This window comes from Entelurus aequoreus, linkage group LG09, assembly GCF_033978785.1.
Source record: "Entelurus aequoreus isolate RoL-2023_Sb linkage group LG09, RoL_Eaeq_v1.1, whole genome shotgun sequence".
Classification (NCBI taxonomy): Eukaryota; Metazoa; Chordata; class Actinopteri; order Syngnathiformes; family Syngnathidae; genus Entelurus; species Entelurus aequoreus.
In genome coordinates, this window is record NC_084739.1 from 24,909,716 (window position 1) to 24,932,597 (window position 22,882).

The 22,882-nt window shown below is 36.9% G+C and overlaps 1 protein-coding gene across 1 annotated transcript in view; it reads left to right on the forward strand.

Annotated features, from left to right (window-relative positions):
• Positions 1-8,455: 8,455 nt before the first annotated feature.
• The window catches only part of pde10a (phosphodiesterase 10A), a 228,080-nt gene continuing 213,653 nt past the window's right edge, over positions 8,456-22,882 (forward strand). The window contains exon 1 of the mRNA XM_062058413.1: positions 8,456-9,523. Coding sequence (XP_061914397.1) covers positions 9,463-9,523 — 61 coding nt within the window. The 5' untranslated portion in view covers positions 8,456-9,462. The remainder of the gene's footprint in view (positions 9,524-22,882) is intronic.

Consider the following 22,882-nt stretch of genomic DNA (forward strand, 5'->3'; position numbering starts at 1 on the left):
AGTCTACGGTACCCCTTAGGAGACAAATTAGTTTGCATTTACAGTAATTTGTTGTGATATTACAGAAGACTATGATTGCAGTATTTTACTGTAAAATATTACATTTTACTTAGAAACGCTTCTCTAGAAAGTTATACACTTTACATAAAATAAGCACAAAAAAAGTTGAATTAAAAGTATTCAAACATACACAGTACAGGCCAAAAGTTTGGACACACCTTCTCATTCAATGCGTTTTCTTTATTTTCATGACTATTTTTATTTACATTGTAGATTGTCACTGAAGGCATCAAAATTATGAATGAACACATGAGGAGTTATGTACTTAACAAAAAAAGGTGAGATAACTGAAAACATGTTTTGTATTCTAGTTTCTTCAAAATAGCCACACTTTGCTCTAATTATTTTTTCGCACACTCTTGGCATTCTCTCGACAAGCTTCAAAAGGTAGTCACTTGAAAGGGTTTTCTCTTCACAGGTGTCATAGTTTTAAAGCCGTCAGTGACAATCTACAATGTAAATAGTCATGAAAATAAAGAAAACCCATTGAAATTAGAAGGTTTGTCCAAACTTTTGGCCTGTACTGTAAATATATGATAGTATTCAAATAATATTTAAAAAAAATAAAAATAAAAAATTTTAAAAAAAATAAAATAAAAATAAATAAATGATATATATATATATATATATATATATATATATATATATATATATATATATATATATATATATACATATATATATATATATATATATATATATATATATATATATATATATATATATATATATATATGTATATATATATATATATATATATATATATATATATATATATATATATATATATATATATAATGCATACAGAAATACCAGTCATTGATTTAAAAACAGAAAACACTGAATAAAGTAAAAGCATCAAAGATGAATAATAACAGTTAATTGATGCAAAATAAAAGGGTATCGTCATTTTTAACAGTCATTTGTCGTAATGTTACATTAATAAATAACAGTTGATTGCTGTGAGATATAAGAGCATCGTCATTGTTTACAGTCATTTGTCCTAATGTTACAGTAAAGTTTGATTAAGGTATTTAAATGTGAAAAAATACTGGTAAATGCTGTGAAATCCTGGTGTTTCTTTTGGCACCACATTGGCCCTACATTACAATGAGGGTACTCTTATAAACTATTTTTAACTTTGAATAATAAATAGTTTAATTGAAGTCAAATTCCCATTAGAAGGTGTTATCGCAGGGCATTCTGTACATTTTCCACATACATAGCTATTCTATTTGCTATTTGCAGGGGTTACATTTGAAGACTCCCAGCTCGCAAATGGCGTAAAAACCCATAAAAAGATCTAAAAATGCCTCTTTTCAAATGCACTTTTACATCAACAATTGACTTAACTTGCGAGACGGCACTCTGCTGAATACACAGCTGCAGCACTCTTCATCCCCTGCAGATAGGGCCCCCAAACCACATTTTATTAAAGCTACAAAAAATAAGCATATTTGCAATGTAAAGCAGAGAAAATAAATCTGTGAATATACGAGTTATTTCTTAAATTCCATGGTGTTTTTCACCTTCTCTATCAAAGTGTTAGCCATCACAACTTTCTTTGGCCCCATGCATGGTGTTTACTATTTTTTTTAAAGTGATATGAAAGAGCAAAGTGTAGTGTAACAAGGAAATGTTGAAACTTTGATACTAAACCAACAAAGGTGACATGCAGTCTGTTTTTTTTTCTAAAAATCTATACAGTGCATTTTGAAAAGGAAAAATATCAAAATGGTCTCTGCATCCTTTGATTTTTCCAGTACGCGGCCTTTAGTGGAAGAAAACCGCTGTATAATGTATACATATGCACTGTATCTTACACTATAAAAACTTTCATTCTAAATTCACAGCAAATTATTGGCTAATAATTGCATTCATATCTTTACAGCAATTTAATGTAACTGTAGAGCTGCATTTTTACAGTTAATTACAATAAAGTTACAACTAAATGCTGCAACTTCTCAATTGTAATTTTATTATGAATTACTCTCGTTCAACATCGTACTGCCACATACTGTACAAGAGTGTGCAACGTAGTCTACGGTACCCCTTAGGAGACAAATTAGTTTGCATTTACAGTAATTTGTTGTGATATTACAGAAGACTATGATTGCAGTATTTTACTGTAAAATATTACATTTTACTTAGAAACGCTTCTCTAGAAAGTTATACACTTTACATAAAATAAGCACAAAAAAGTTGAATTAAAAGTATTCAAACATACACAGTACAGGCCAAAAGTTTGGACACACCTTCTCATTCAATGCGTTTTCTTTATTTTCATGACTATTTTTATTTACATTGTAGATTGTCACTGAAGGCATCAAAATTATGAATGAACACATGAGGAGTTATGTACTTAACAAAAAAAGGTGAGATAACTGAAAACATGTTTTGTATTCTAGTTTCTTCAAAATAGCCACACTTTGCTCTGATTATTTTTTCGCACACTCTTGGCATTCTCTCGACAAGCTTCAAAAGGTAGTCACTTGAAAGGGTTTTCTCTTCACAGGTGTCATAGTTTTAAAGCCGTCAGTGACAATCTACAATGTAAATAGTCATGAAAATAAAGAAAACCCATTGAAATTAGAAGGTTTGTCCAAACTTTTGGCCTGTACTGTAAATATATGATAGTATTCAAATAATATTTAAAAAAAATAAAATAAAAAAATTTAAAAAAAATAAAATAAAAATAAATAAATGAATAAATATATATATATATATATATATATATATATATATATATATATATATATATATATATATATATATATATATATATACATATATATATATATATATATATATATATATATATATATATATATATATATATATATATATATATATATATAATGCATACAGAAATACCAGTCATTGATTTAAAAACAGAAAACACTGAATAAAGTAAAAGCATCAAAGATGAATAATAACAGTTAATTGATGCAAAATAAAAGGGTATCGTCATTTTTAACAGTCATTTGTCGTAATGTTACATTAATAAATAACAGTTGATTGCTGTGAGATATAAGAGCATCGTCATTGTTTACAGTCATTTGTCCTAATGTTACAGTAAAGTTTGATTAAGGTATTTAAATGTGAAAAAATACTGGTAAATGCTGTGAAATCCTGGTGTTTCTTTTGGCACCACATTGGCCCTACATTACAATGAGGGTACTCTTATAAACTATTTTTAACTTTGAATAATAAATAGTTTAATTGAAGTCAAATTCCCATTAGAAGGTGTTATCGCAGGGCATTCTGTACATTTTCCACATACATAGCTATTCTATTTGCTATTTGCAGGGGTTACATTTGAAGACTCCCAGCTCGCAAATGGCGTAAAAACCCATAAAAAGATCTAAAAATGCCTCTTTTCAAATGCACTTTTACATCAACAATTGACTTAACTTGCGAGACGGCACTCTGCTGAATACACAGCTGCAGCACTCTTCATCCCCTGCAGATAGGGCCCCCAAACCACATTTTATTAAAGCTACAAAAAATAAGCATATTTGCAATGTAAAGCAGAGAAAATAAATCTGTGAATATATGAGTTATTTCTTAAATTCCATGGTGTTTTTCACCTTCTCTATCAAAGTGTTAGCCATCACAACTTTCTTTGGCCCCATGCATGGTGGGTTAATTTGCAGCTGTACTCAATTAAAGTTGACTTTTTTCTTGGTGTGGCAAAATGTTTGCTCAGTTTTTAATATGGGTGTCACGATAATGTTTGTGTTTTATTATGTGTTTGTAGTGCAGTGCTGTCATTTAGTGTGCAACATGTCCATAGGTAGTATAGTATAGTGCAGGCCTGGGCAATTATTTTGCCTCGGGGGGGGGGGGGGGGGGGGGGGGGGGGGGGGCACATTTAGAGAAAAAAATGTGTCTGGGGGCCGGTATATCTATTTTTAGGAACACTTATACAGAACCTCACAATAATGTCTGATTGAATGCTAAAAAAGTTATGACAGACCGCCTTAAAAAAACGGTCTGTCATAACTGTACATGAAAATAAAGAATGTGGGATTTACAATATTAACTATGAACGATAAAACACTGAATATTGACAACATATGAACGTCACACCCCCTCTCGATCGACATATTTTACAATCAAGCGAAACGCAACAAAAATGCAACAAACAGTGAAATATGAACACGAAGGGTAAAAAAAAACCCACCTACACTCTGATACATCACTAAGCTTTAGAACTTAACTTTGTTGTAAAAATCTCCTTCCGTGTCTGCCCCTGACACCCGCATTTCAGGCTGACACTCTGTGGAAACGGTCTCCACCCACACTGCTTGGTGCCTCGTCTGAGCTGCTGTGACTTAGATTACCATAGTAACTAATTAAATTACCATAGTAACTAGTATATCATGCAAAAGCGCAGATTCCAACCATTGAAATACTTTGTATAGTTCAAGACTTACAGTCATTTGAAAACATCACTGCACATCATAATGGCGGCTACAGTTTCCATCTTAAAGATCTAAAACAAATATATGGGAATGTCCGGCGGGCCAGATTGAAAAGCTTAATGCCCGGGCCTTAATTTGCCCTTAATTTTACCATGAATTGATTAACGTGGACCCCGACTTAAACAAGTTGAAAAACTTATTCGGGTGTTACCATTTAGTGGTCAATTGTACGGAATATGTACTGTACTGTGCAATCTACTAATAAAAGTTTCAATCAATCAAAAAAAAGTGTTATTAGGGACCGAGTCCCTTTGGGACAGAGGACCCTATTGAATTTCTAGCGGTTTATTATTATACCGCCGCCTCTTTGAGCTGTAATTTGACCCCCTTAACATGCTTCAAAACTCACCAAATTGGACACACACATCAGGACTGGCGAAAATTGCGATCTAATCAGAAAACCAAACCCCAAAACTCCAAATTGCGCTCTAGCGCCCCCTAGGAAGAAAACACAGACACAACTGCCTGTAACTCCCAGTAGGAATGTCGTAGAGACATGAAACAAAAACCTCTATGTAGGTCTCACTTAGACCTACATTTCATACACTGACAACCCCCAGCAAAAATCAACAGGAACTTTGCAATTCCCCCTTCAAAACAAAAGTTGTGTAAAAACAGTCACCTTTTTTCAAACATTATTTCCTCTGAGCGCGTTTGTCGTGTCGGCTTCAAATTAGCACAGGAAAGAGATTGAACCCTTCTGATTAAAAGTTGATGAAAGACTTTTAATTACTGCTCTGGTTTGGATTTTATGAGCCCTCAAAGTCGGTCCCGTCCATCGCTGCTTGCAGCTTCATTATCACTTATGTTTAGTTTTTTAGTACTTTTACTTTTTTACTGTAGGTGAAATATGCAAAGTAACCACAGAATATCCCATTTGTTGGATAAATAAAGTCTATCCGATCCTGTCCTAAAAAAATGCACACACTATGCACTTCACTATTAGTCTTATTTTGTATACTCCGGAAAGCCAGTGTTTTCTACAGTGGACATTTAGTTTATTTTGTCAAGAGTTACAGAAGTGCACTGCTGTTTGTTTTTAAGGATCTTTTGCAAAAAAAAGCCAAAGATCATCCCATTGACAGCACTCTACTTATTTTTTATTTTTTACAATCTGCTGCAAAAATATGAGTCTTTCACAATTTTTTTTAACTGACCTCGCGGGCCACCAGTTGAATAGCCGAACTGACGGAATCTTAAGGAACACTACTAGTATAACTAAAGAAGTTGAACAAAGGATGACTGACTGCACCTGAAGTAAACAAACTACAGCAACATCTTGGTTAAATAAATCACATTACAGAAAAAATACCTGCCAAAAGGAGAGGGGTGCATGCCCTGAGGAACGCCTCGGTGATGTAAATCACAAGTTTGGCCCTAGCAAGGTTAAAATGTCAACGCAAGGATCAGCCAATGTGTTTACAGTGGTCCAAGTTCAAGTTGGTGCTATAGGAGCACTCTAGTGCCGGGGTGTCAAACTCATTTTAGCCCAGGGGCCGCATGGAGGAAAATCTGCGCACAGGCGGGCCGGACTATTAAAATCATGGCATCAAAACTAAAAAATAAAGACAACTTCAGATTGTTTTCTTTATCTTACTTTGGCCAAAAATAGAACAAACACATTCTGAAAATATTACAATAAAAATATAGAAAAAACTACCGGCAGCGGTAAAGTTTAGATCCACGAAGGAAAGAAGAAAGTGAATGAATGTTTATAACTGAATAAATTTACATATGCATGAAAAATGTGTTTTCTTTAGTATAATTTTTTTAAATGAATTAACGTTTATGACAACCTTTTTCCAAAACACAATATATAATGTGAGATATAACAGGATAGTGAATACATTTATCATTTGTTTTCGAAACGCTTACAAAAAAGTGGGACCCTAAAAATGTGCTGTGGGACCCAATTTTTAGGACTTGATGGGTTCCCTGGGACCCCATTTTGAAAATTACTAGCGCCAACACTGATGGAGTATTGGTGCGTGCAAAACAGCAGCAGGCGGCTGTGGCCTGCGGGCCGGTTCTAATACTAACCAAATATCATCCCTGGGGCCATAGATGAAGTGAAGTAAAGCGATTTATATTTATATAGCGCTTTTCTCTAGTGACTCAAAGCGCTTTTACATTTAAACTGGGTAAAGTGGGTAAAGTGTCTTGCCCAAGGGCACAACGGCAGTGACAATTCTTGACTTTGACACCCCTGCTCTAGGGTTTTTAGGAATTTGCTGCAAATTTTTTTTTTGGAATGGCGACTGAGCGTGTGTCATTTTGCATCTGTACTCAGTGACCTAGTGGTTAGAGTGTCCGCCCTGAGATCGGTAGGTTGTGAGTTCAAACCCCGGCCGAGTCATACCAAGGACTTTAAAAATGGGACCCATTACCTCCCTGCTTGGCACTCAGCATCAAGGGTTGGAATTGGGGGTTAAATCACCAAAAATGATTCCCGGGCGTGGCCACCGCTGCTGCTCACTGCTCCCCTCACCTCCCAGGGGGTGATCAAGGGTGATGGGTCAAATGCAGAGAATAATTTCGCCACACCTAGTGTGTGTGTGACAATCATTGGTACTTTAACTTTTAACTTTATCATCTCACACTATTTTTGCTACATTTTCTGCAGGCAGCAATAATATAATATTGCTAAACCGAATGCACGTATGATTTAATTTACACAAGTGCTGTCCGATGATTACACATTTGGACAAAACATACGGATGGAAAACAAAGACGAGCGGGTGTAGGAAAGATATGCGGAGTAAATCAAGGCTGACAGACAGGAAGTACAGTAGTCCATTCATTGCAGAAGGTCAGCGTATAGGACATCACAACATCCTCCTGCCTCACACACAACGCAGACACACTATTTGTGCGCATCTTAACACACAACCTGCAACATTTTAATTGCAATCACATGCATTTTGTCTCATCTCCAAAATGTTCATTGTAAAGCCTAACGTAAGCATATCTTTTTAATGCACAATACTGAAAAGGCCTCCCTTTAGATTATAATCAGGTTTAGTGCAAGAAGGAAGAAAATAAATGCTTGTCATATGGTGTAAAACAAAACAAAAAAAGAAGTAAAAAACATGAAGGCGGGGTAGTTCTCTAAACCTAATAATCCCATTATGATCACAATGAACAAGCCTCTCTGCCAAAGCAGGCAGCATTGACGCAAGCATGTGTTGACGTCAGCAGCTGCAGTGGAAGGGGGAGGAGGGAGTAAAAAGAGAGCAGGGGGGGTGTTTGCCTTTAGAAAATACCACCAAATACCAGCGTCAGCGAATGCAGCCCCTCACAATGAAACACTATGTGTGTGTGTGCGCGCAAAGAAGCGTGGACTAACGCAATGGAAGCGATGATACGTCGCTATGAAATGTGCAGATATGCTGCAGGCGGCCTACTGTAAATGTAAAGCAGATGTGCTGGAAGGAATATGATCCCCCTGACCCTGGTGGTGCGTTCATGGATACATCAGAATGGGGGAGAATTGAGAAAGCAAAAGAAGAGAGAGAGAGAGAGAGAGAGAGAGAGAGAGAGAGAGAGAGAGAGAGAGAGAGAGAGAGAGAGAGAGAGAGAGAGAGAGAGAGAGAGAGAGAGAGAGAGTGTGTGCTCAACTGGTGGCACCCATAGGCGCCGAGCACCCACGTGGGATTGATGGCAACTTTCAATCTTTAAAACATTTTTTTTTTTGAAAAATCCATCTTGTTGTAGTTAATTTTGTGGCGAGTTTGGTCCATTTTACGAAATAATAAAGCCACAAATCATATGGGATGTTCACTTCGCTGAACGTCTATTTTTTATTTGTATTTTAAATACACACACACACACACACACACACACACACACACACACACACACACACACACACACACACACACACACACACACACACACACACACACACACACACACACACACACACCGAGCACCCACCGGCAGGAATATAGATCGACGTCTATTGACTGGCACCCATATTTGACTTTTTTTTTTTTTTTTTTTTTTGAAGGGGGGAGAGACTATGTGCCACTTTTTGTGATCACTGCTCGCTTTTTTCTTTTTAAACAATGGGAGCACAGATTGTCATGCGCATAAATCCTTTGTTGTTGTTTTTTTAAATTTTTTAAATTTTTTTACAAGGGGGTGGGTTTTTCATCCTTTTTGAAAATCCGTTATCCTATCAAAGTTTTTATCATCATCATCATCATTTTTTTCTTCTTTTTCCAATCACCCTCCTTGATGTGTTTATTGATTAGTCGCGCGGCTGCCGCGTGACCCGGAAGTGGAGGAAAACGTGTCCCCATGACACAATGCGCGTTGGATCCATTTATGTCACCTTTACGCGTGGATCCACAAAGCTCGGCGGGATCCACTATGTGTCCGTGAAAGACAAAAGGTATAGCTCGCACTCAACACACCACGTCACCATTTTACGCACGAGTGGGAATCCACACCTTCTTTTTAAAGACACTTCCCATTGTGGACCGCGTGTGCGTCACGCACATACACGCCTGCTTATCTGTGTCATCGGAAGTCGCGCAGTGGGCTGCGCGATCACGCGAAAAAAAAAAAAAAATCATAAAAAAAAAAAAAAAAAAATAGCAACAATGCAGCGTTTCCAGGTCGCATCGATCGCTTCAAAGCGCGCCTGTGACGAAAATCCACTTTTTCGTGGCACGCATGACGTGGAGCAACAAGTTTGCAACGTCGTGCGTAAATTCCCATCCGATCAAAATCCCCGCGCGTAATCCGCCGTGGAGAGCAACACCGCCGAGGAGGCACTCTGGATTATTACGCACACTTTTGCGAGGACACGCACACGCACCCAGGAGGGGATGTGAATGAGTCTCTGTCACCCCACGCAGACTGTTCCAGGGGCCCCCACATTGTCAACCTGTGCTGGATTCTGCGACAAATGTCGAAGAAACGGAAAAGTCTGGACAAGTTGAGTTCGGGGGAGTCTTGCCGTGACCAAGGTAGGACACATGCTCACTGTTAACTCGCGTGGCACCCACTCATGCTGCACAACAAGGCGATGGAAGCATCCCCCTTGCAACAGTCCTTTTGAAAAAATCATCTCTTAGCAGTCAAGCTACATTACATCCTTCACTTTAGTGTATTTGTGTGCACTCCACCTGCTTGATGCACTGTTCAATGACTCTAAGTTGTTTATGTTCATTGAAAAGGCAAGTTTTTATATAGAGCACAATCTGTATGCAAGGAAATGCAATGTGTTTACAAAAAATGACAAGAAGACAAAAATAACAACATAAAAATAGTCATAATTCAACTTAAAATCAGAAAAAAAAACATAATTCAAATTAAAATCAATCAAATAGTGTAGATAAATTACTTCAGTTGTCATTTGCAAAAACAAATTGAAAGTTTTTATACAGAGCACAATGCGTATGCGAGGAAATGCAATGTGTTTACAAAAAATGACAAGAGGACAAAAATAAAAACATAAAAATATTCATAATTCAACTTAAAATCAGAAAAATGGGACCCATAACCTCCCAGCTTGGCACTCAGCAACAAAGGGTTGGAGTTGGGGGTTAAATCACCAAAATGATTCCCCGGCGCGGCGCCGCTGCTGCCCACTGCTGCCCAAGGGGATGGGACAAATGCAGAGGACAAATTTCACCACATCTAGTGTGTGTGTGACAATCATTGGTACTTTAATCTTAAACTTGAAAAAAAAACACAATTCAAATTAACATCAATCAAATAGTGTAGATAAAGTACTTCAGTTGTCATTTGCACAAAAAAACTAGAACAGTTTTTATATAGAGCACAATCCGTACGCAAGAATATGCAATGTGTTTACAAAAAATTACAGGACAAAAATAAAAACATAAAAATAGTCATAATTCAACTTAAAATTTGAAAAAAAGATAATTCTAATTAAAATCAATCACATAGTGTAGTTAAAATACTTTCAGTTGTCATTTGCAAAAAAAACTTGGAAAGTTTTTATAAAGAGCACAATCCGTACGCAAGGAAATGCAATGTGTTTACAAAAATGACAAGAAGACAAAAATAAAAACATAAAAATATTCATAATTCAACTTAAAATCTGAAAAAAACATAATTTAAATTATAATCAATCAAACAGTGTAGATAAATTACTTCAGTTGTCATTTGCAAAAACAAAGTGAAAAGTTTTTATACAGAGCACAATGCGTACGCGAGGAAATGCAATGTATTTACAAAAAATGATGAGGACAAAAATAAAAACATAAAAATAGTCATAATTCAACTTAAAATTTGAAAGAAAAACATAATTCAAATGAAAATCAATCAAATAGTGGAGTTAAAATACTTTCAGTTGTCATTTGCAAAAAAAAAACTTGGAAAGTTTTTATATAGAGCACAATCCGTACGCAAGGAAATGCAATGTGTTTACAAAAAATTACAAGACAAAACTAAATACATAAAAATAGTCATAATTCAACTCAAAATCAGAAAAAAAAACATAATTCAAATTAAAATCAATCAAATAGTGTAGTTAAAATACTCTCAGTTGTCATTTGTAAAAAAACACTTGAAAAGCTTTATATAGAACACAATCCGTACGCAAGGAAATGCAATGTGTTTACAAAAAATGACAAGAAGACAAAAATAAAAACATAAAAATAGTCATAATTCAACTTAAAATCAGAAAAAAACATAATTAAAATTAAAATCAATCAAATAGTAGTAATACAATACTTTCAGTTGTCATTTGCAAAAAAAACTTGAAAAGTTTTTATATAGAGCACAATCCATACGCAAGGAAATGCAATGTGTTTACAAAAATGACAAAAAGACAAAAATAACAACATAAAAATAGTCATAATTCAACTTAAAATCAGAAAAAAAAACATAATTCAAATTAAAATCAATCAAATAGTGTAGATAAATTACTTCAGTTGTCATTTGCAAAAACAAATTGAAAAGTTTTATATAGAGCACAATCCGTATGCAAGGAAATTGTTTAATTGTTGTTTAATTGTTTATTTGGGATCCCCATTAGCCGACGTATCAGCGGCAGGCTAGTCTTCCTGGGGTCCTCATTAAAATACAAGTTACAATAACATACTCAAGATACAATCATAATACAATAACAATACATACATTATCATAATGCAATACCTGTATAGATACACAACAATAAAATACACAGTTAGAACCAAGCAAAGGCAAAAACACTGAATGAAAACAGCATCTCAACGCAGATAAATAAATCTTTAGAAGTCTTTTAAATCCTACCTTACTAGGGGTATTTCTTACATGCAAAGGAAGAGTATTCCACAAAGTAATAGCCCTTTACAGTGCAATGACTTTCATGGTGTTGGTTCTTGGGCGTGGCAATGCAAGTAGTTCTTGAGATGAGGTTTTGGTGCCGTACCTATGAATGTCAGAACTATAACCAATGTGATTAGCAATATCTATAAGACAATGGGTAAAAATAAAATGTCTTATGGATAACAATACGTTTTTTGAAAACGTGTTGATAACTTTCGCCCATTTAAGGCTCTCTCGCATTGTGTTTACAAAAATTGACAAGAAGCCAAAAATAAAAACATAAAAATAGTCATAATTCAACTTAAAATCCGATTAAAAAAAAACATAATTCAAATTAAAGTCAATCAAATAGTATAGATAAAATACTTCCAGTTGTCATTTGCAAAAAAACCTTGAACATTTTTTATATAGAGCACAGTCCGTACGCAAGGAAATGCAATGTGTTTACAAAAAAGTTACAAGAAGACAAAAATAAAAACATAGAAATAGTCATAATTCAACTTAAAATCAGAAAAAAAAAACATAATTCAAATTAAAGTCAATCAAATAGTGTAGATAAAGTACATTCAGCTGTCATTTGCAAAAAACTTGACAAGTTTTTTATATAGAGCACAATCCATACGCAAGGAAATGTACTGTTTTTACAAAAAATTACAAGAAGACAAAAATAAAAACATGAAAATATTCATAATTCAACTTAAAATCAGAAAAAAACATGATTCAAATGAAAATCAATAAAATAATACTTTCAGTTGTCAGTTGCAAAAAAAACTTGAAAAGTTTTTATATGGCGCGCAATCTGTACACAAGGAAATGCAATGTGTTTACAAAAAATGACAAGAAAACAAAAATAAAAACATAGAAATATTCATAAATCAACTCAAAATCTGAAAAAAAAACATAATTCAAATGTAAATCAATCAAATAGTGAAGATAAAATACTTTCAGTTGTCATTTGCAAAAAAAAAAGTTTTGATGTAGAGCACGATCCGTACGCAAGGAAATGCAATGTGTTTACAAAAAATGACATGAAGCCAAAAATAAAAACATAAAAATAGTCATAATACAACTTCAAATCAGAAAAAACATAATTCAAATCAAAATCAATCAAATATTGTAGATAAAATACTTTCAGTTGTCATTTGCAAAAAAAACTTGAGAAGTTTTTATATAGAGCACAATCACTGAAGTGACCAAAAATCACTTGATATTCTCTACTGCTTGCTAGTGTTACCATATCTGAGTTACTGTGTAGAAATATGGGGAAACAACTACAAATGTGCGCTTCATTCACTAACAGTGTTACAAAAAAGATCAATTAGAATAATACATAATGTTGAATATAGAGAACATACAAACCCTTTATATATTAAATCACAATTATTGAAATTCAGCGATTTGGTGAATTTGCCAACAGCTAAAATGATGTACAAAGCAAACTATAACCTGCTACCCAAGAATGTTCAACAATTCTTCTCAACAAAAGAGGAGAAATATAACCTTAAAGGAAAATCTAATTTAAAACATGTGTATGCTCGTACAACACTTAAAACCTTTTGCATATCTGTAAGTGGAATTAAATTATGGAATGGATTAACCAAAGAAATCAAACAAAGCACCAATATGATTCAGTTTAAGAGACTGTTTCAAACTACAAGTGTTCACAAAGTACACAGAACAAGAATTATGATGAACATCTTGAACCCTTTTTTTTTTTTTTTTTTTATTGAGACAAAGATTACTTATGTATTTAATATTTGTTTGCTTACTATGGTATATTATTTATTAACTATTTATTTGTTCACTGTTCTGTTACAGAGAACAAGGAAATTGGATAAAATTGCTATGGTATGAAAAGGGGTAGGATTAAATAAGCTCTGCTTCTTCCTACTCCTTTTCGGACGTGCTGTAATGAAACAACTGGAAATATGTGATACATTACATTGTATCGTATGCATGTTTAAACTGAAACTGAACTGAACTGAAACTGAACAATCCGTACGCAAGGAAATGCAATGTGTTTACAAAAAATGACAAGATGACAAAAATAAAAACATAAAAATAGTCATAATTCAACTTAAAATCAGAAAAAAAACATAATTCAAATTAAATCAATCAAATAGTGGAGATAAAATACTTTCAGTTGTCATTTGCACAATTAAATACAAGGTTTTTTTAGACTGGATGTGAACATTTTCAACATTGAGGCCTGTCTCGCATCTTCTGGAAGACTATTCCAGATTTTAGGAGCATAAAACAGTAACGCAGCGTCTGGTTCTAACATGTCAGTGATGCACTTTGGCACAAGCCTATAAAAGGACTTGTGCAAAAGGAGAGCTGTTTTGAAATGTATTCTATGAGCAACAGGAAGCCAGTGCAGTGACATGGGCACTGGACTAATGTGGTCATATTTCCTGGTTCTAGGCAGGGCTCGAGCAACAGCATTCTGGATACGCTGCAGCTGCTTTACAGCTCGTTTAGAGAGCTCAGTGAGAAGTCCATTGCAGTAGTCTAACCTGCTGGAGACAAAGGCATGAATTAGTCTTTCTAAGTCGGATTTAGACATTTAGACTTAAATGACTTGTTATGATCCGTCCATCCAGTTTTCAATACAGCTTGTCTTCATCATCATATTCCCATTGGATTATATTTGGAGCAGTCTTCACTTATTTTGAAAAAAAAAAATTATTGTACATTTACAGCATATATTAATTTTTCACAGTAACATTTACAGTAATTTACTGTAAAATATATTTACAGCAATTTGCTGTAACTGCAGAGCTGTGTATTTTTGGTTAATTACAACTATATGCTGTAACTTCCCAATTAAAATGTTATTGTTAATTACTCTCTCGGTTTAACAGCATACTGCCACTTACTGTACAAAAACATAGTCTACGGAACACCTTAAGAGACTGTGAGAATTCACTGTAGTTTATTGTGATATTACGGAGGACTACAATTACAGTAGTTCCCTATAAAATAACAGTTAATTGCTGTAAAATATGAAAATATCATAATTCTTACCATCATTTGTCGTAATGTTACAGTAAATTTTGATTACAGTATACAGTATTTCAATAACAGTTAATTGCTGTAAAATATAAAGATATCTTGATTTAGTACAGACATTTGTTGTAATGTTACAGTACATTTTCATTACAGTGTTTTACTCTGAAAAAAAAAAAAAAGATGTAAAATCCTGGTAATTTTTTTACAATGCATGTGTGCACTCCACCCTCTTGTTGTACTGTAAAATAAAATTAAATGACCGATAAATGTCTGTAGCAGCGCACATATTCAAACACCAGTAAAAATGGCATCTTTAAGATGAATGATAAAAAAATTTTTCAAAACAATAACTATGAATGACCTCACGATTCATTAAATGCCCAGATTTTGTGTTCAAGTAATGTTTAATTATAGATTTTATATATTTTAGCTGAAAAGCCTGTAAAAAGTCATCTTAAATTCCGCCCATCTGTTTTTCCCCGCCCAAAAAACAACACTGCAGCCCCATACACACACACTTGATATGTTTATATGCGATAAAAAACATTATTGCATTGATTTGGTTGAAACCAGTTTTATAAAACATGTGTAAAAACCTTAATTTTGTTTTTAAATTTTTAGAAATGGAATTAACATATCTACAACATACTTTTAGAAAGCGCCCCAATGAATAATTTGGTTTTGTTTACCTAGAAAAAATATTTTTTTATTGCAAAAAAAGCAATGTCAAGAAATTCAATACAATAACACCATAATACAAATTTTAATAATCCACTGAAATATGATTATAAATCTGTCAAGTTTTCGTTTACATCAGCGTGTTAAGTAAATCTTAGTGAGTGGATAATATGAATCATAATAAACATTATTATTACTCTATTGAGTCAACAGTGGTAAGACATGAACATTTAACCGATACGTTGTGGGACACCATACACACATGTAATAGCAAGTTCTAACCGAGTGATTCTGAGTGTCTCCGGCCTACTCAACAACCTAAGGTGTAACAATCTCTGTTGATTAACATGTGTCAAGATCGGCGGGCTCTGGTCCGATAAATCCCCAGGGCTTTGAATTTCTGGTCCTCGAGCAATCGTTATTTCTTCGGAATCAAAGTATATATATATATATATATACAGTATATACGTTAGGTCAGGAAAAAACACAGTCTATTTCATCCCTACAAGCCTGTTTCGCAGGTTTCTCTGCTCGTCAATCCCCTGAAGAGCAGGGAAACCTGCGAAAAAGGCTTGTAGGGATGAAATAGCCTCTGTGTTTTTTTCTGACCTAACGTATATTCCGCTCTACCCCGGTATTGAGCACTGTATAACGGATAAACCACACAGAATCTCGACTATATATGTACATACATACATATATACATATATATATATATATATATATATATATATATATATATATATATATATATATATATATATATATATATATATATATATATATATATATATATATATATATATATATATCTCTTCATATGTCACATATAGTCTATTAATTGTGCAGTATTGACTAGTGATGCACTGATAATTCGGCCGCCGCAAAAATACTTTGCTCACCGAAACCGGATTTTGTGATGACATTCCCACTTCCACTATGAATGACATAGCTCGACCAAAGATGACGTAAACGTTGCAATCAAGTTGTATATTCAGGTCGCATTTCCGTTTAGACTGCAGTCACATTTTAAAATGATCAGATTCCAATCGGATTCGGATGACCTCCTCAGGTGGCCTGAATCTGATGTGAAAAGATCAGATTTGAACACTGGCAAAAAATATCCAATCTGTGTCACTTGCAAGCAAAAAAAAATCAGAATTGTTGTGCAGTGTGAAGGGGTCTATGACTCTACCACCACCATGCTTGACTGTACGGTATCTGGTATGCCAGCTATTGCTTGTATTCCGTCACGTGATTTTTTTTTCCCGGGAGTGAAAAAAAGCGGTGGTCAACCAAGCCAAGATGGCTGTTGTGCAGCCACCTGCGTGCACACTTAGTGAGTACTCAAGGGGCCCAGATCTTCCTGCAAAAAGCAGATACAAGCAAACAAAATCTAACTATGCAATGGAATAGATCCCTGTACTTAAAACAAGATTTGTCGAGTGATACCAAGGATTATGAAACTATCGTGTTCATTCTTCATGACAAAACATATGGAAACTTCGAAAAGCATGGAGGTCTACAACTTCTTTATGTGTGGCCGAGTAAAGGAAATAGGTATCAAGACTGTCCCGGATAAATCATACATCGTTTTTGCTTGGGTAAGGTTGCATTTCATGATTTAACTTTGCATCTACAGCCATGTTTGTTGCCTTACGTGTGACTTTCCCCGTCTCTATCAAAACATAACTATAGATGTCAACATTGTGATTGTGCTGAAAGCTTCATTTATGATTGGTGCCTTTGGTAAAAGCTTAACTCTCCTGCAAATAATATTAAGATAATACTTAAATGGGAAATACTTCATGTTAAAAGTATATCAAACAAACCTTTAACAAATTGATCAGTGCAAACTCGTGCATTCTTCGACTCTGGTGCGTGACACTTTTCTCAACTTCTTTTAAGTTAAACTACCAGTGATAGTCACACACACACTAGGTGTGGTGAATTAACCTCTGCATTTGACCTATCCCCTTGTTCCACCCCCTGGGAAGTGAGGGGAGCAGTGAGCAGCAGCGGTGGCCGCGCTCCGGATTCATTTTGGTGATTTCACCCCCTTTTGTAAAATCCTGTACTCTTCCGCCCTTCTCAATAACCTCTCAAGGAACTCTGAAAAAACGTTTATCCTTTTCGCGATTTGAACGCTTCGTACAGCCGAAAATAACGAAAGCATAGGGCATTTTTCTTCGGGAAGGGCTAAATGGCACCTAGTACCCATTGAAAACAGAGGCTGGCTTGACCACCACGCGTCATGCAAATCCAAGCAATTTAGACAGTAATGTGTTGGCGACTTGTCCAGGTTGTACCCTGCCTTCCGCCCGAGTGCAGCTGGGATAGGCCCCAGCACCCCCGCGACCCCGAGAGGGACAAGCGGTAGAAAAATGATGGATGAATGGATGGTTGTCTGTTGAGTCGTTTTCGGTGGACAGTAAATCTAAACTGCTGCACATGCCGACAATGAAGTTGATTCGAGTTTCATTTATATCCTATTCTCCCTTGAGAAAATATATTGTAGTAAAATCGGTTGCTAAAATCGGACACGCGTACTTCAATCAATCAATCAATCAATGTTTATTTATATAGCCCTAAATCACAAGTGTCTCAAAGGGCTGTACAAGCCACAACGACATCCTCGGTACAGAGCCCACATACGGGCAAGGAAAAACTCACCCCAGTGGGACGTCGGTGAATGACTATGAGAAACCTTGGAGAGGACCGCATATGTGGGTAACCCCCCCCCTCTAGGGGAGACCGAAAGCAACGGATGTCGAGTGGGTCTGACATAACATTGTGAAAGTCCAGTCCACAGTGGATCCAACACATCAGCGGGAGTCCAGTCCACAGCGGGGCCAACAGGAAACCATCCCGAGCGGAGACGGGTCAGCAGCGCAGAGATGTCCCCAACCGATGCACAGGCTAGTGGTCCACCCGGGGTCCCGGCTCTGGACAGCCAGCACTTCATCCATGGCCACCGGACCTATGCGACTCCCCCTCGCAAGGGACAGGGGAGAAGAGGAGAGAAGAAAAGAAACGGCAGATCAACTGGTCTAAAAAAGGGGGGTCCTATTTAAAGGCTAGATTATACAAATGAGTTTTAAGATGGGACTTAAATGCTTCTACTGAGGTAGCATCTCTAACTGTTACCGGGAGGGCATTCCAGAGTACTGGAGCCCGAATAGAAAACGCTCTATAGCCCGCAGACTTTTTTTTGGCTCTGGGAATCACTAATAAGCCGGAGTTCTTTGAACGCAGATTTCTTGTCGGGACATATGGTACAATACAATCGGCGAGATAGGCTGGAGCTAAACCGTGTAATATTTTATACGTAAGTAGTAAAACCTTAAAGTCGCATCTTAAGTGCACAGGAAGCCAGTGCAAGTGAGCCAGTATAGGCGTAATATGATCAAACTTTCTTGTTTTTGTCAAAAGCCTTGCAGCCGCATTTTGTACCAACTGTAATCTTTTAATGCTAGACATAGGGAGGCCCGAAAATAATACGTTACAGTAATCGAGACGAGACGTAACGAACGCATGAATAATGATCTCAGCGTCGCTAGTGGACAAGATGGAACGAATTTTAGCGATATTACGGAGATGAAAGAAGGCCGTTTTAGTAACACTCTTAATGTGTGACTCAAACGAGAGAGTTGGGTCGAAGATAATACCCAGATTCTTTACCGAGTCTCCTTGTTTAATTGTTTGGTTGTCAAATGTTAAGGTGGTATTATTAAATAGATGTTGGTGTCTAGCAGGACCGATAATCAGCATTTCCGTTTTCTTAGCGTTGAGTTGCAAAAAGTTAGCGGACATCCATTGTTTAATTTCATTAAGACACGCCTCCAGCTGACTACAGTCCGGCGTGTTGGTCAGCTTTAGGGGCATGTAGAGTTGAGTGTCATCAGCATAACAGTGAAAGCTAACACCGTACTTGCGTATGATGTCACCCAGCGGCAGCATGTAAATACTAAAGAGTGCAGGGCCAAGAACCGAACCCTGGGGAACTCCGCACGTTACCTTGACATAGTCCGAGGTCACATTGTTATGGGAGACGCACTGCATCCTGTCAGTAAGATAAGAGTTAAACCAAGACAAGGCTAAGTCTGACATACCAATACGTGTTTTGATACGCTCTAATAAAATATTATGATCGACGGTATCGAAAGCGGCGCTAAGATCAAGAAGCAGCAACATAGATGACGCATCAGAATCCATCGTTAGCAATAGATCATTAGTCATTTTTGCGAGGGCTGTCTCCGTAGAGTGATTTGCCCTGAAACCGGATTGAAAAGGTTCACAGAGATTGTTAGTCACTAAGTGTTCATTTAGCTGCTGTGCAACAGTTTTTTCGAGAATTTTGGAAATAAACGGAAGGTGGGAGACCGGTCGGTAGTTTACCATGAGGTCAGGATCGAGGTTAGGTCTTTTGAGCAGAGGATGAATAACCGCTTTTTTGAATGCTAGGGGAACAGTGCCGGAGGAAAGTGATAAGTTTATAATATTTAACACTGATGGACCTAATAATACAAACAGTTCCTTGATAAGTTTCCCAGGAAGTGGGTCAAGTAAACATGTTGTTTGTTTTATCCCACTTACACGCTGTAATAATTCCTCTAATGTTATTTCATCAAAAATAGAGAGACTATTTTGGAGGGCAGTGTCCGTCGTATATACAGTCGTATTTGTGTTAATAGAACCCAGTTGTAGCTGGGATGCGTTGTCTTTAATCTCCTTTCTAATGAGTTCAATTTTCTTATTAAAGAAATTCATAAAATCATCTGCCGAGTGGGTGGAGCTACTGGGAGGAGTCCCTTGTTGGGTTAGCGATGCTACTGTACTAAACAGAAATTTAGGATCGTTTTTGTTGAGGCGGATGAGATTTGAGTAGTATTTAGCTTTAGCTAAGGTAAGCATGCGTTTATAAGTTATTAAACTATCACTCCATGCTTGATGGAAAACCTCAAGTTTAGTCGCGCGCCATTTGCGTTCCAGTTTTCTACATGATAATTTATGAGCTCTAATTTCTTCTGTAAACCATGGGGTGCGCCTTTTAGGGGCCCTTTTTTGCTTTAGCGGTGCTATACTATCAATAATTTCGCGCAAGGCATCGTCAAAGTTGTTAGTGAGTTTATCAATAGAGCCGACATAATTTGGGAATGGTGCTATTACCGAAGGCAGTAGGTCAGCAAGAGTCATCGTTGTGGCAGCATTAATGTTGCGGCCGCTATAGCAGTTATTATTATTATTAGCTTGTTGACAAAGAGTCAAAACTTCAAATTTTATAAGGTAATGATCGGACATTACTTTAGTATATGGAAGTATCATAACTTTGGAGGTGGTGACACCCCTGACAAGCACTAGATCTATTGTATTACCGTTGCGATGCGTGGGTTCATGTATTATTTGTGTAAGACCACAGCTATCAATTATGGTTTGGAGCGCCACGCACTGAGGGTCCGATGGGGTATTCATATGGATATTAAAGTCCCCCATTATGATTATATTGTCGGCGTGCGTCACTAGATCAGCAACGAACTCTGAGAATTCACTGATAAAGTCCGAATAGGGCCCAGGGGGGCGGTAGATAACAGCCAGGTCGAGAGGTAGCGGTGTGACGGACCTCATAGTAAGCACCTCAAACGATTTATATTTATTATTTAGGTTAGGGGTAAGGTTGAAATTTTCATTGTATATTAGTGCGACACCCCCTCCCCTTTTAAGAGGGCGGGCAACATGCGCATTCGTATAGTTAGGAGGAGATGCCTCATTGAGCGCAAAAAATTCGTCCGGTTTGAGCCAGGTTTCGCTAAGACCAATGACGTTAAGATTGTTGTCTCTAATGACCTCATTAACCAATAACGCCTTGGGAGACAATGATCTTATGTTTAAAAAGCCCATATTATAGGTATTGGGCTGTTTTGACGAGTTTTTGTTAAGATTATCCGTAGTGGCAATATTAACAATGTTGCGTTTATTATGCGTAGTGCACTTTAAATAGTTTCGACCATATCTAGGAATTGATATGACGGGAATTTTCCGATTGTTTGCTTGGTGCTGCAATAGACTGGACATATCATAATTTGCCACCTCAGTAGAATGCATGTCCACCTCTGACACAGACACAACAGAAAAAACATTATGTGAATTGTGTATTATTCTAAGAGAATTGCTATGCGTACATGGATTATCCAGCCTGGCGCTGGCTAGTTCTAGCTTAACTGACTCCTCACCCGGACTAACAGACATTGTAATTGCCTGTGACCGGGCTTGCTCTAGTGTAGTCAGTCAAGTGAGACTTAAATAGTAGTCTATGTTTCTAGACAGGATGATGGCGCCTTCCTGGTTAGGGTGAAGGCCGTCTCTCATCAGCAAGCCTGGTTTGCCCCAGAAAGAGGGCCAGTTATCAATAAACGTTAGTCCCTGCGTCCTACAGTAGCTAGCCAACCACTTGTTAAGCGAGACTAATCTGCTATATCTCTCATCATTGCCTCTCGCAGGCAGGGGGCCAGAGACAATTACTCGATGCCTGGACATCTTTCTGGCGAGATCACAAGTCCTGGCTATGTTTCTCTTTGTAATCTCTGACTGTCTCATTCTAGTGTCATTGGAGCCAACGTGTACAACTATATTCGCATAATTAGTGGTGCGATTAGCCTGTCGTACGTGTTTACTAGGCCTGTTGCGAGTTAGCTCCCTAAGATTAGCTTCAATGTCAGGTGCTCTGGCCCCGGGGATACACTTTATTGTGGCTGGTTTGCTAAGCTTTATGTTTCGGGTGATGGAGTCCCCTATAACTAAGGTGTGGTGCCCGGTAGACTGGGGTGTAGGACTAGCTAAAGAGCTAAATCTATTATGCGTCTCAACCGGTACACCGTAGCTTGTAGGCCGCTTAGGACTGCTACAAGCTGGGCTAGTTAGCTCGCTACAGCTAACGCTAGCAGATGTGTCCGCAACATCTAAAGTTACGACATTACTCTGCTCTAACTGGCGGACACGGCCCTCTAGCAGAGCCAACCTCTCCGTGAGTATGGTGCAAGACGCACAGGAAGCCATTACTCACAGTGTTTTCTGTCACCGAGTGAAGTTCCTGCTGTCCTCAGGGAAGTGGTCGCGGTCTGTAGGAGTAGCTTCTTACTGACCGGCGCTGCCTTTCTCCGCGCTAGCTTAGCAGCTGGCTAGCTGAGGAAAGGGTGGTGGGACAGAGATCGGGTGATTTGCAAGTTAAATAGTACCACTAAAAATGTTTGAGAAGTGATAAAGAAAGCTGTAGAACAATTAAAAGCACACAGATAGAGCGCTACTTAGCTTTTTCGCAACAGCGAACAGACGGAACTTTTGAGCAATACGTTACTGGAAGT